Genomic DNA, 14,994 nt, shown 5'->3' with positions numbered 1-14,994 from the left:
GTGAAATTTAGTTGGTTCGCTGAAGCTATAAATTTATAGGATTTTCTTGTTGCTGATCATTTTATGTGTGACAGTTCAGAGATTCAGTGCTTGGTCGATGTATTCTGGAATGATCTAGGGTTTTTTTTTTTTTTTTTGTACTGTATTTGGAGCTCAAAAGGAATGAAATAGGGAAAGTAGTTGTTACCTCGGTTGGTATTATTAATGAAGTTACTGGTTTTGAAGTGCTCTGAGTTTGTTTCAGAGAAGTTCTATGAGAGAACACAGACGTGAATAGTCAATGTATGATATTTATATCTAAATGTGATAGATACACCTATAGACACACATCTACACAATGTTGATCTCAGTTTCTGTAGCTGTTATGGTTGTGTTCTGTTTCAGTAAATTTAATTTGAACAGATGTTTCAAATTGATTTTAGATGTGTCTATATACATTTCTATAGAAACATATACACACTTGCATAATGTTGGATTTTGTTTGGTAACATTTTTCCTCAAAATCTGTGTGAAAAAAGGCCCAGTGTTCGCTTATGTAGTTAGGTGAGCTGTTCTTTTGTCTCTGTGTCGATTCACCAAACGCTTTCAACAGTAGACACTCCGCGTTGATTTCTAAAGCGATTGGTCATTGATTCCGACATTTGGTTTGGTACTTTGTTGATGTTAAATAAAAGAACTCTTCTACCATTTGAAATTAATATTATGAGGAACTGACGTGATTGAATGAACCCTGTTGAGCTAATGGAATCGTTTTATTGTTTTAAAAAAAGTGATATTCCTAATGAGGAATTGAAGCGATTTGAATACTTTGAGCTAATGGAATCTTTTTATTGATTTATATAAATAAAAAAAGTAATAAGAATATATTTTTTTTCTTGCTGACGCTAACAGTAATGACCTCGGTTTCATCTGCGAAGGGACACCCACTCACCTATAAAGGGGAGGCAGGGGCAGTAAGCATTTGCAGTAGTAAGGCATTCCTCAGGAGGCTTAGGGAGTCTGGGCTGCTAAGGAGAGAGGCTACGAAGGTATGTTGTCGATTCAGCGACTTAAGACACGAGTTCAATTGCAATAGTAGGTATTCTTCGGGAGACTTGGGGGGTCTGGGCTGCCAAGGAGATTGCTTTTGGATCGAGAGGCTACGAAGCCATGTTGTCGATTCAACGACTAAGGACACGAGCTCACACACAGTGGGTGAGTTGTCTTCCTCATGGACTTGCTCTTTTGTACTTTCATCGTTACCTTAAGAAAAGAGATGGATCAAAAGGGATGACCTCGAGTTTCAGGAGAACCATCTAAATTGGTTGTTAAGGAATTATTATTATTACTGTTCCCCCAAGACACTTCATCATCTAACTAAATTGATTTTGCAGTATAACCATGTAGTAATAATCTATTTTACAAAACTCAGAAATAGAAAGAGGTGATAATCACCTACTCTGTTATAGCTGGAAAGACAAAAATAATGAGCTTAGTATTAGCATCTTCATCTTTACATGTGAAAAGGAAAATCTGCAAAGAGCAATGAAGAAAACAGTGTATGTTCAGCTTGATTTCTATTTTGTTTATGCAAAAATAATCATAATAATAAATAAATAAAAATCAGTTACTACACTGATACGATTGTTGTATCATATCTTGACGGGTTTTTAAAATTTAGAAAATGAGAAGTGATGAGTTGGTTATTACTTATTAGTTCATACTGTGGCTGTTTTTATTTTATTTTATTTTTTTAATTCAATATAATTCTTTTTTTTCAAATCCTATCCCAAAAAACATTAATGAGTTAGACACAAAGCATAGAAATTATATCAAATGGTCAATTAAATTTTACTTTTATTTTAAAATTCAAGCTGCCAACAATCACCAACGGGAAGATTGACATTATTCAACTTCATCTAAAAATAAATAAATAAATAAAATCCATTTAAAAGGGGTGAAAAGGGGGAAAAAAAACCACATTTTGTGCGTTAGAAGCATGAAAAAGAGCTTTTGGACCTTCAAACATTCGAGCAAATCTTCTCTTTTCAATATCTTTAGACATAATTTGGAATTTCTCCAAGTACTAACAAACAGGAAAAAGAATATACAGAATAAGTAATGTTATCTATCAACCAATAAGTATAGACTTCCATAGCAGGCAACAAGTACACACTTACAGTCTCGAAAACTTGGAAACAAGAGACACTGTTCCATAAGACCAATAAAGAGCACTTTCACCTTATAAATCACTTTCTTTTACACTGCAGCACAAAACATGAAATTGTACAGAGTTTCACAATCACACTAATGTAAAATGAAAATTAAAAAAGAAAGGGAAAAAAAAATTATATATTGAAGTACACACCTCTGAAGTAAAGTATTTTAACTTTGGCATCCTGAAAAAATTAAGGTGGTATAACAGCATGAATTTGTTGCACTTGAACGGAATCTCACCACCTGCACGAACAAATTAAACAGATATTAACCCACAATCCCAAGCAGCCATTTAGTCTAGAATCAATAACATACCGTGTGGTATAATTCACCCACCTTAACTTATCAAAGAATTGTGGTAACTGAAAGGCAACGCCAAATTAAGTTTTACTATGTGACATGTGACCAAAAATGACTGTCTGGACCATTTCTGATCAGCAATCAACAGCTCTACTGCCTTTGAAGTATCAAGAGAGCACAAAAAGTTGATTTCTCAAAGCAGCCCCCGCGTAAGATCTCAATCAGCTGTTAGGCTAATGAAAGAAAGATTTCTCTGGTTTAGGAGACCAAAAATAAGTTACTTGAGTTTTTCCTTTTGTCCTACTTTGCTGACACTTCGAAACCATTTATGTCTTGGTTATGAGACTTGTAGTCTTCAACCAAAGTATGCAAAATCTGTGTAGCCTCAGAAATTACTTGTGGTAGGTACTGGTCTAACACCAATGAGTACTTTACAGCCACATTGAGCTCTGGCTCATTTAAATTGCATGATATAATGGTCTTCCATTCCTTTGATCTTCCTTCCAAGCAAATACCATGTAGCAGTGCAGCAAAAGTAACTGAATCTGAAAGACAGCCCTTTCTCGCTGTCTTATCACTAAACTGCAAAGCGGTTTTGAGCATTTTATATTCGCAAAGGCAAACAAGGATAGAATTGTATGCAGCAATCCTTGGAATCCATCCATCTGATATCATCCTTCTGAAAAAATCGAGGAATATAGACTTCTGCTCATGAGACTCATTCCCCTTCTTGCATATTGCACTTGGTGCATTATTTGAGAATCCATTTATGAGATAATTAAAGGTAACATCGTTAGGAATGCATTTGTTCATCAGCATTTGTTCAAAAAAGGATGCCGCTTTTGTGAGTTTACCCTCCTTACAAAAGTTCCCAATTAGTATACTGTGAGTTACAACATTAGGCACCAGACCACAAGATTGCATCCCTCTAAAGATTTTTTCGGCTCTGCTGGAGTATCCCCTGCGGCAAAACCCATTAATCAGAGAGGTATATGTGACAACATTTGGATTGCATCTCCGTCTTATCATTTGGCTAAACATTCTTAAAGCACCATCCAAGTTATGCTGTTTTACATATCCATCTATAATGGTGGAATAAGTAAATTCATCAGGCGAAATCCGCCCTTTTATCATTCTATTAAAGCATGACACTGCATCATTCATCATTCCAAATTTGCAGTAGCCCTTAATCATGGCATTGTACCCCACAACACCGAGATCCATACCCTTTTCAACAGCAAGACCAAATAATTTCTTTGCTTCATCAAACTCACCATTTCTGATGAAACCATCTATTAGAGTGGTATAAATGAAGGCATCAGGTAGCATATTCTGGTCAAGCATCTCGGCAAGCAGCTGCTTAGCAGCAGAAAGCTTCCCCTTCTTGCAAAGTCCACTCATCAAAACATTGAAAATGGCTGCATCAGGCAATACTCCCCTCTCCACCATTTTATCACGAACTGTCAACGCAACATCAACCGCACCTGCAGTAACAAGCCCATGGACAAAAGCTCCATAAGTAACCAGATCAGGTTTATATCCTCTTTCTGTCATCTCAATGAGCATATCTGAGGCTCTCACATATTCCCCTTGTGTGCAATAGACATGCAGAATAGGAGTATAACTAAATTTATTTGGCTTCAATGCTCTCCTTGTTGCCTGCTGCAGAAGCTGTTCTGCTTCGTGAACTTTACCATCCCTGCACAAACCATAAATCAATATGTTATATGTCACAATATCTGGGTCACAACCATTTTCAATCATCTTTCTTAAGGTCTCCACAGCCTTCACCGCACAACCATGCCTATGTCGAGCATCAATAATGTTATTATAAATTTGAACATTTAAAGTTAAACCCCTTGAATTCATTTCCAGCAAAAGTCTATCAATTGCCTCAAAATTTCCTTCCTTGCAGAACCCATTTATCATAGCCCCGTAGGTCTCCACTGCAGGCAAAAACCCCTTCAGTTTCAACTCTTTAAAAACCCCATGTGCCCTTTCAACATCGCCTTTCTTGCAATACCCATCAATAAGTGTATTGTAGAAAACAATATTGGGTATGCAACCATTTCCCCACCTATTCTCAATCAACTTTCTACCTTCCTCAACCCTCCCTTCCTTGCACAAACCTCTCAGCATTATACAAGTACTATAGTTATCGACACAACCATTGTCTGTGCCATCGTCTCTTTCAACCATTTCTTCATACATGGAAAGTGCAAGTTGAGTTCGACCATCCTTTATTAGCGCACTAAGCAAAGAATTGCAAGCAAACACATTTGGGACGAAATTGTACGTTTTAACAGCAAAGAAATACAATTGAAGAGCTTTATCAACCAACCCAGAATCAGAATATGCTCGAATTATAGCATTCAGAGCCTCATCGGTCGGTGGTTTCTCTTCAACTTTCATATTCTCCAACATGGTTTCAATCTCCGAAAACACTCTTGACTTCGCCAATAACTTCAGAAGAGAAGAATAAGCAAACCCATCTATAGAACAACCACATGGTCGTTGAGAGACCCAATCAAAGAATTTTAAACCCAAATGGACGTCGTGAATTCTATCAAACACCAAATGAGCAATGTCAGATGCGACAACTTCCTCTTCGGATAGTCGGGTTTCGAGGGTTTCCTCCCATTGATTGTGGGTTCTGAGAATTTCACAAACTTCGTCGACCAATTTCTTGACGTGGGTTTTGACAAGAAAGTTTGGAGAAGAATTGGGTTTGGGACTGTGGAGAGGTTTTATGCGAGAGAAGATGGTCTTCGACATGAGAGAAAACCCAGCGAGAGAAGGTGAGTTGGGGCTTTAGTCATCTGCAACTTAGCAATTGCTGAAAGAGTTTGTATACATTTTATTGAAAAACAAGCTCGAAACTTGTATGAAGTTAAACCCCCACAAAAACAAAACACGTACTATGAAGTTAAAAGCCTTCCGCCAAATTGAGTGAAAACAGTAGCTCACAGTTCAGAAATGAAAAGAGTAAAATGACAAGAGTGCCCTTGGATACAATGTGATGGGCCAAGTCGTTTCGTGGTCCCGCCAAAGTTCATATAAGGGAGAATCGGGTTCGGCTCCTCCTTTGTTGGGTCACTTTTTGGTGGTGAATTTTCACATTTTAAGTGTGGTCGGACCTTTTATGTTTAATCCAAGTTCAAGTGAATGGTCTAGTTTTTAATTCAAATATCACTGATGCTTCCTTTGGTAGAAGAGAAAAAAATGAATAGAAGGGATAGGATAGGAGGGATGGACTTGAATAAAGAATGACTTTCTTTTTATTTTTTATTTGATTGAATGAAATAAATTGTGAAAATAATTAAAGATGTGAAAAAAAACAGAAAAAATGAAATAGAAGGGATAGGATAGGATAGGAGGGATGGATTTGAATAAAGAACGACTTTCTTTTTATTTTTTATTTGATAGAATGAAATGAATAGTGTAAACAATTAAAGATGTGAAAGATATATATATATATTTATTTTTTTATTTTTGCTTGGTTGAAACTAATTATAAGTGTGATTTAACAAAGTAATTTTGTTAATTATATTTCATATTTATGGAGCAATTTTTATTTATTTCTCTCTTCCGCAGGAGAAAATGCGGACCAAGAGGAATGCTTGATTCCTTCCTCTCTTCATGGTAAGACCTTCCTTTCTTCCATTTTCGTCAATCCTTCTATCTTTCCTTCCAACCAAACAAAATATAAATTTTAGAAATTCGGATCTAATCAACTTCTGAAATCTAATTACATCTTGAGAGACCATTCTGTGTGTGTGGAAAATCTACAATCAATGTAAAATCACTGTTAAGGTAAAAAGTTGCACTTGAAGGCAAGGGTGTCTCTTATACACGCTCAAGAGAGATTAAAACTGGAGCAGTTTTTCTCTAAACAAGCAAATCAATACCGCGAATTTCAAAATTTTGTTGTGTAAACAGATTCCGTCCCTCACTCTGGAAGAATCTTGTACAAAGTACTAAACTTGAGAAGAGCTCATGCAATGCTGACGCTTCCAAAACAAATGCATTTCCACTAAAAGTTTTCGACTTCACAGGAGTTCTAGCATTACTTCAGGCTGCAGTCCCTCAATCAGATGTAAAATTGATTACCGTCACCATACCTTGTGAATTGCAGTTGACAAAACATCAGCAGCAACCCAAAACAAATGCCATCTTCCAGCTTCGGGTTATAGGAAAATCTGAGCTATTACTCATATGCCCCATCTTATCCAGATTGAACAGCACCCTGAATCAAAATAAGAAATTTAGTACAAGCTTCACTTATAGGGAACATAATACTTAGAGAAGTCAACCAAGTTTATTGAGCACTTGGCACAATGAATTATGTTCATTGCAATACAGACAATATCTTGTTGATCCCATACAGCAATGGTTCCAGATATAATTAAATTTGGAACCGGTTCTGGCAACCTGCAGAGTCATTCGTTCACGAGGTCTTTAAAGATCAAAGATGTGCTCCACCATTTTATCTTTTGTCATAACAAACACGGCCTGAGTTACAATTTGTGAAATTAACCACTCCCACTCCCACTCCCCAACAGCTTGATGACAAATTAGCAATATGGATTGTGTTAATGTGGAATATGAGAGACATCTCTATGCACCATTCAAGTCTATCACATCAACAGACATAAAATGAAATTAGAGATAAATGTGAGTTATGCGCAATGCAGCATCAATTTGTCAATTACATGAAATGAGAACCTTTAGCACAAGCATTTAATGGAAGAGTCAAGTTCTCAAATGAAATGTCACCTAAAAAAGCAAGTGAGATATTGTGATATTATTGAGTTAACATCAACCAAAAGGTCCAGAACATTAAGAAAATTACATCACTGCTCATGCACACAGCAACCGTGCATTACTGCTTTATGAGCAGAGCATGTTATTGATTTAAGCTTGCCTCCTTTTATGTCCAAGTCTGACTTTCTTGCTCAAGCTTTGTTTGAACAAGCTAATGGATCACATCAATCAGCCCACATTTTATAGAATCCAACAAATATGATTAAAACTCAAGAATAATTCAACGGGTTAATACTATGGGTGCTTTCTTAAATCAAGTTGGTTTCTCGATTGGAGTGGAGCCAAAGCTTTAGTTTTTGCCTTTTTGGCTTCTAAAGAGGATAGGTTTCCATAACCAAGCAATTTCTACCACATCAATCATCCTTGACTTGTTGGAAAGTAGCATGACCTGTTACCGATCATCAGCGACCTAATTCTGTAGTAATGCCTTTCAATAATAATAATTTATCAAATGTGGGCATGATATATGTGGAAGCTCCCTTACAAAAGAATTAGAGCCTCTCTATAGGCCAATCAGGAGGCTTATGACTTCTTCAAAACTTATAAAATACAAAACAGTTTTCTCTCACACCATTCGGTTGGTTGTTTCCTTAATCTGCTAAATAAACCATGGTCCTAATGGCATTTAACAAATTTTCATCAAACAGACCTACACTAAGTTCCAGAGGAATTCCATGAAGTGGCTATAATTGTCACCCAAGGATGGCTAGTAACAGTGACTTGATACCTTCAGTCGTACTTCCAGAAAGCAATGCAGTTGTGTTGTTATTTAAAAATGGAAACAGACCAACCGTACAAAATCAACACACAAATACAATGGCAGCAAATTTTTTAAAGGATAGGACATGAAAAATTGACAATTAAAATATTTACTTTTATGCATTCATACTATAAACAAAAAACAGCAAAAGATTACAATAAATAAAACTATATCCTCTTTTTACCACTACGATTATTGAATTTTTTTTACTATAATCTTAAGCAATAGTACACAATTTAAAAAAGCCTTTTCCCACCTATATGGAATTAACTACATGAATTTTGTTTTGCCATTCCTCTCTATAGTCAAAACCTCACTACATGTTATCGTTCATATCCTTACTAACATATGCCATTTTGGTTCCCCCCCTATCCTTGCACCGTTGTGAACATCACTTCTTCTTTAGGGTGCATTTTATCTAATAGAAATTTGACCCATTTGCCTATGCTTCTAATAAAAAGCATAACTTTTCTTATTACTCAATTTTGAAAAATCTTATACTGGATTGTAATAACCACAGCCCGCGGGCAAATTTTTGGTAAAATCAGTTCACATTTATTACATAAAACATTCATAAAACACATGCACATGTGGTAAAATAAGTTTCATTTGTTACATGAAATATTGGTAACCACAACCAATCCAATTGGAAGACACCCACTCCACATATTGCTTACTCTTTGAAGAAGCCCAGCCTAAACCTTATTTGTGTGTCCTCTCCTTTTGGTATTAATTTCTCATCTCAAAGTCCATACAAGTCTAATATGCCCCACTTAGTCATTGTCTTTCCAAGTAATATACTCACATTATAAGAAAAAGTAGAGGCTGTCACTTGGTGCAATGATTAAAGTCGACTGTCACAGGTAGGAACCTGATTCGAGTTTGAGATCATTCCCTTTACAGATAAAACGAAAGGTTAGGTTACTACTCAGTTTAAACCTCTAAACATTGAGAACCTGGTAATGATCTTTGGTTTTCCTAAGAAAGGCGGTCCCTATTTCGTGCACTCCTTTAATAGATACTACATGTTAGGCATCCCAAAAAATAATCTTATAAGCATATGATGCTAACCTGGTTTAGCAAGAGTATGAAGGTATTCCTTTGTCCGCAACAAATATTGGTCCAACCACAAAAACTGTCACCATGTCAAAATATTCAGCTTCAATTTGGAGAATCAAGTATCCAATACTATAATAGAATCTAACTACTTAAATCTAATCTCAGCCCTTTGTAAGGCCATACATTTTTTTTTCTTTTTTTTTTTTCTTTTTTGACCTTGGCAAGAAACTCACACACCCATTTTGCCCCTACGAGGACTTAAACCCTTGCCCTTCCACTGTGGAAGTACCATAGTTGCCTTCGAACCATCCATAACATCCTCAAAGCATTGTTCAAAATTCACTTGAATTCAGTTTCAAAATTCTGCCAAGAAGCAAACTTTGTAATTCAGTTTAACAAGACCACTTTGAATCAAGTTTCCTAACAGTTAATCTCAGCCCTTTGCAAAGCTATCCATAATAACAACAAACAAAGCCTTTTCCCAACTACCTGGTCTACTACATGGATCATATTTTTCCATTCTGCTATATCCAAGGCCATATACTCAGTCATACTACATGTTATCAAATTTCTGTTCTCTTTCAAGTCATCCGTTATAACCGCAAACCATTGTTCATAGTTTCACTAAATTCAATTTCAAAATTTTACCAAGAAGCAAAATTAGTTGCACACTTCCTAGCAAAGATACGCAATCAAAACAACCACCTGCATCAAGGGTTTAACACCACTTTTTTTTTTTTTTTTGATAAGTTAAGACCACTTTGAATATAGCCATATACTACACCTAATCGGAAACTTGTTGCTTAATTCTCCATTCATGTTTAGTTCATTCAGTTTTTCTTTATAGACCATTTATTTTCATAGTGACTTACTTTGCCACATTTATAATACTTGGGAATTCTCTTTTTACCTTTATAAACACACAGAGCCGTGCGCACGTAATAAACACACACCTGTATCCCAAGTGAGACTTCATTCCTACACGTTCCATAGGGTGACAGGAGATACGCCTCAAGTCAACAGCTGGCAGTCTAAATGTATTTCATATATGATATATGGAGTCTATAAATATTTAGACCAAGAAGTTATTTTCAACATATATGGTTGATTTCACTTTTATCCTTTGTGTTCTCCTCCATCAAACCTAAGATGCTCAATTCGCAGGATAGAAGAGCAAGCTTCCCTCTGATCTGTGATTTTGGCTATTACAGTGATTTCAAGAAATCAACAAAATCTCGCCCAACTATTTGGGGTTCGCTTATATATACATATGTATTTTTAAGTTTTTAGGCAGTGAGATGCTGTGGACTAAAACTCACTGTTCTTGCACTATTGCTCTTGCTCTGCATTTAAGCATCCTAGCAGGAAAACCCCTTGCCAAATTATTAATGCACTCACGTAACTGGACCCTTCTGAAACACTTGCAAGTACGCCCAAATTTCAAGGAATAAACCAAACAATTCTTAAGTACCCTATGATTCTACAGTACTTGCCTATTCTCCCAAGGGGTTCGCTATAGATAAATATAGCTAGCCTCCGTCCAGGAAATGCTTAGAGACCTATGTGTAAGGGCAAAATCCAAAGAGAGCACAACTAAAAACAGAATGCATGTAAAAAACATGAAAACTACACCTAAATTTCATTCCTTTTATCGAGCATAATGATGCAAATCGGGCTTTAATGAGTTCTAATATGCAACGCCAAGCAATTCCGCTTTCTCAGTCCGAGAAGTGCATTGTTGGAACTGGGTTGGAACGCCAAGCGGCTCTAGATTCAGGGTGTTTATTTTACAATAATTATCAGATTAACAACACAAACACAAAATTTATTCACAAAACTAAGACATCACTGTTCTGTCCTCATTTTCATTTATACAAGCTGTATATATTTCGTTATGCTTGATACGTTAAGAATCATTATAATGCCTGTAACCTCTTTCAAATTCTTGGGCCCCATTCTACAATGCAATCCCTTATGCATTGATAGAACCATTGATTTAAACAAATATTATAAATGGGCAACACTTACCAGGAAGTATAAATGACAAAAATTATATAACACTTAACCGCAACATTTTCACATCTCATCCAACATCAAATTACTATCTTGATTTTGAGAAAGTAAAATATATCTGCCTGTGTCTTTTGATATAATTACTTTTCGTATTATTTTTTGCAGATGGAAGAAAAAGGATTAAGTAAATACGCGATGTTTAATATCTTTATTACTTACATGGATTTATTGGATTGTCTTGGGACATTTTCTTGTAAATAAGTAGCATCATGCATATACTTCATGCTTTAGAAGTTCCTGCTAAGTGAAACCCTGCCTCTACACTATGATTTATTCCAAACTCCAATTTGGTACAAATCAATATTTTTCACCCTTTAATAACATTAGATACGAGGAGGATCAGTTAAAGCGGGCAAGTTGTCATTGTACCTACTACCATAACCCAGTGGCTTTTGTCATTGTCAACTGACCTATACAATTTTAAAAATATCATACATGTTTAAACTCTCAGTCTCAAATGCTAGCTTATAAATCATAAAAACGTCCTTTTGACACTAGACACAAAAATTACAATCTAAATTCTTACAGCTGTAATGTAATCAGTAACTTGCTAAAACTAAACATAAATGATCAAACAGTTTAAAAAATTACCAATTGATTAACATTTAGCAAGAGAGAATTTGCTTTCTTTCCATTGACCATTCCGTTCTGCTCCACCAATCTGAAAACAATGAACGCATGCTAAATCTCAGAAATAACCTTCCACCTTATCAAACTTAGAACTCAAAGGGAGTTGCTAATATAGTAAGAAGGGAAGATTGTCACACACACACACACACACACACACACAAAGTCACTGCACAAAAACTTACAAGAACATTGGTGAGTACTATCCATTTAGAACTTTCTTTTGATCTGGATCTTTATTGAGACAGTACAACAAATTTACTGAGCAGAAGAGGACATGCTTTGAGTAAAAAGAATAGCAGCTCGCGTTGAGTTGCCACGTTAGTAATTCACTATCCTTGCTTTTCAACCCAGCATTCTATTTCACTTGCTTTTTGATCTAGCATTCTATTTCACTTCCCCGACAATATGGATTGCAAGGCACCCAATTGATCTGCAGAAAAAGGAGGTTTTCTTTTTCGTGCCAAAGTCATTATAAACCTAGCCTCTGCAAGCTTCCCATTCTTCTGCAAGCCTTCAAGTAGCGTATGGATAGTATCTACATTCGTAAACCAATTTTTTTTCATGCTGTCTTTACACATTGTATATGCAATACCAAACTCACCTCCTTTACAGAGATAATGAATCATGGTCTGATAAATCTTGATGTTGGGCTTGTAACCTTTATCATGTAAAGATGAATAAACCCATTGGGCCATTTCAAGAAAACCACCGCGGCAAAAGGCTTTGATCACCAAATTATATGTAACCTCGTCAGGAGTTATACGCTTATTCTTCATCATTTGCATTAAACTATTAGCATGCCATGCTCTTCCCTTGTTCGCTAAGAACTGTATCCTAGCATTGAAGGTTGCAAGGTTGGGTGAACAGCCCCTAAGCAGCATAAGGTTCCACAATCCATTACCAATCTCACATCGATTTTTCTTATAAAATGCCGATATTAGTGTTGTATACGTAAAAACATCTGGTTTTATTCCCACCTTCTCCATCTCTACCATTACCAAATAAGCTTTATCGAGTATATCCATTTCACAAAATGCCTTGATAAGGATATTAACTGAAAATATATCTAATTCAATGTCGAACTTAGATGGAACCTCCCTGATAAACAATTCAATTTCTTCTAAATCACGGGTTTGTGTCAATACCTTCAGTGCAGCATTAAATGATTTAACGGTCCTGCGGCAACCATTTAAGTGCATATCACAGAAAGTATCGATAGCATGTTTAGTCATTCCAGCCTTCCCATACAACATTATAATCCGAATAATGAAGCCTTCACGCCGACCCTGCGGAAGTGTCTTTTGGTGCTCTAGTAGGTTCTCTATGTAATCAAATCTACGTGCCCCAGCTAATCGAGAAACAGTGTCCTCAAATGCAAACCGGTTTTCAATGACAAGCCTATTGTGGGCATTAGCCTTGAACAGCTGAAACAGCTTTTCGGGGTCTCTCTCAGCCTTTAGCTTAATAAGTGCAGGTTCCTCTAAAGTAGTGGGTTTTTGAATGCGATTCGGAATAACACCAGAGGTAGTGGTAGTGGCAGTGGCAGTGCTAGCAATGCTGTTATCAGCAGATACAATGGCTGAGGCGACCTGGGTTGCGGTACCAAATCTGCGAATTAGGCGCAGAGATAGCATGTTCTGGTACTTGTCTCAAAAAGAAACATACCCACCGACTAAATCAACGTTTTTGACCAAAATAACAAAAAATCTTCAATACACATGACGAAAATTGAATAACCCAGTAATCAACAGAATTGAAGCAGACGTAGATCAAAATGTGAGGCACCAACCTACTGTTTCAATCGAATGAAAATGAAACCCTAGAATGGACCCACCAGAAATGATGAACGTAAAACCCTAATAAGGGTTCGTATTTCCGGTTCCGGATAGAGGTATTATGAATGCTTCATCTATGATCTTGTGAATTTGCCACTACTGTTTCTAACTATTATAGAGAAAGGAGATGAGATTACCGTGTGAGGAAGGAGCTCATTTGGATGCACATCCCCATGTATGTGTATACTTCTCTGTCTGTGTGTTTTGGCCCTCTAAAGAGTCTTCAGACTACATAAACACCAAGCCGGTGGGGGTGGCGGAGGTGTTTGGGTTGGATTGGTATTTAGGTTTTTTGGTTTAAATGTGTGTGGGCTGTTTTAACCTCCTGTACTACTTGGTCGCACCATAAGCAACTATGAACTGCTCAAATATGTACATTGTGGAAGGGAAATTTTTTCACAAGACCATTGTGAAAGGGAAGTGGGTCCCCTACTCTTCTCCTTTGTTTTATCTTTTTTATTTTATTTTATTTTATTTTATTTTTATATCCCAATAAATTAAGAATCGGACACTTGACCACAGACGGATAGGGAAGCTAGATGCTCCATTAGTTAGGTCATTAGACAAATGTCAATTGCGTTCACATTCGCCAAACAACGTCATTTTGGTACATAAATATAAAATCGACCCCGAGTCTCGTATTTCCATGTTGTGTATCCAAATGGCATAGTTCTAATCCGATATTATATATATACATTCCTTTTTCCTAACCTTATTCTTCATTCACAGAAATGTATCAAATAAAATTCTGATTTTAATGTTGACACGTTACCTTTAAATTTTTTATTTTTTTTTTGGGTAAATGACATGTTACATTATTGCTATATATTACTATAATATTTTGAAAACAAGAAATGTACTTAGGTAATAGAGGAAAATTTAGATAAATTCATAAAAGTTGCGAGACTTGATTTAGGCTAAACATAGTTATCATTTAGGGTGTGTTTGGTGTGGTTGATTTGGAGGGATAGGGAGAGAAAAGAAAATAAAGGATAGTGTGAGAATGTGTTTGGGTGGGTTTAGTGGAGAGAAAAGAGATAATAGGGAGAGATCCCTCCTTATCCCTTATATGCTCTCTCCCAATTTGAGAAGATAGGGAGAGGGATGATAGCGGAGTAAGTTATAAATTATTAATACTAAAAGTATCCTTTACAAATCAACATACAGAAAAGTAATTTCATTTATGTCCCAATTATATAATTATAGTTATGATCATTGTTTATATTACAGATCCTCTACAGTGTGGTTTAGGTTGAGGAAAAGTTTCAGATTTAAAAATTTTAGGATGGGAAGGGAGTGAGTCGGATAAGTATAACA

At 36.2% G+C, this 14,994-nt stretch overlaps 2 protein-coding genes across 4 annotated transcripts; both read right to left on the bottom strand.

Annotated features, from left to right (window-relative positions):
• Nucleotides 1–275: 275 nt before the first annotated feature.
• LOC132284642 (pentatricopeptide repeat-containing protein At1g52620) lies at nt 276–5,424 on the bottom strand. 2 transcript variants are annotated; one of them, XM_059786766.1, is made up of 4 exons: nt 2,533–5,424; nt 2,348–2,439; nt 2,160–2,243; nt 276–1,512 (listed from the first exon to the last, which is right to left on the bottom strand). In XM_059786766.1, the coding sequence occupies exon 1, from the start codon at nt 5,269–5,271 to the stop codon at nt 2,797–2,799; it is 2,475 nt and encodes an 824-aa protein (XP_059642749.1). In that variant the 5' UTR covers nt 5,272–5,424; the 3' UTR covers nt 276–1,512; nt 2,160–2,243; nt 2,348–2,439; nt 2,533–2,796. The 2 variants fall into 2 exon arrangements, with proteins under 2 accessions (XP_059642749.1, XP_059642748.1); XM_059786765.1 differs by lacking the exon at nt 276–1,512 and having other exon boundaries at nt 1,658–2,243.
• Nucleotides 5,425–6,273: 849 nt separating this feature from the next.
• LOC132283874 (pentatricopeptide repeat-containing protein At1g80150, mitochondrial) lies at nt 6,274–14,148 on the bottom strand. 2 transcript variants are annotated; one of them, XM_059785910.1, is made up of 4 exons: nt 12,025–14,148; nt 11,804–11,873; nt 9,152–9,215; nt 6,274–6,742 (listed from the first exon to the last, which is right to left on the bottom strand). In XM_059785910.1, the coding sequence occupies exon 1, from the start codon at nt 13,474–13,476 to the stop codon at nt 12,232–12,234; it is 1,245 nt and encodes a 414-aa protein (XP_059641893.1). In that variant the 5' UTR covers nt 13,477–14,148; the 3' UTR covers nt 6,274–6,742; nt 9,152–9,215; nt 11,804–11,873; nt 12,025–12,231. The 2 variants fall into 2 exon arrangements, with proteins under 2 accessions (XP_059641893.1, XP_059641892.1); XM_059785909.1 differs by lacking the exon at nt 9,152–9,215.
• Nucleotides 14,149–14,994: the final 846 nt, after the last annotated feature.

This window comes from Cornus florida, unplaced genomic scaffold (genome assembly GCF_030987335.1).
Source record: "Cornus florida cultivar Cherokee Brave unplaced genomic scaffold, ASM3098733v1 CherokeeBrave_3.0.0_Hap2_Chr11, whole genome shotgun sequence".
NCBI classification, from domain to species: Eukaryota; Viridiplantae; Streptophyta; class Magnoliopsida; order Cornales; family Cornaceae; genus Cornus; species Cornus florida.
This window is presented reverse-complemented; position numbering and strand designations above follow the sequence as displayed.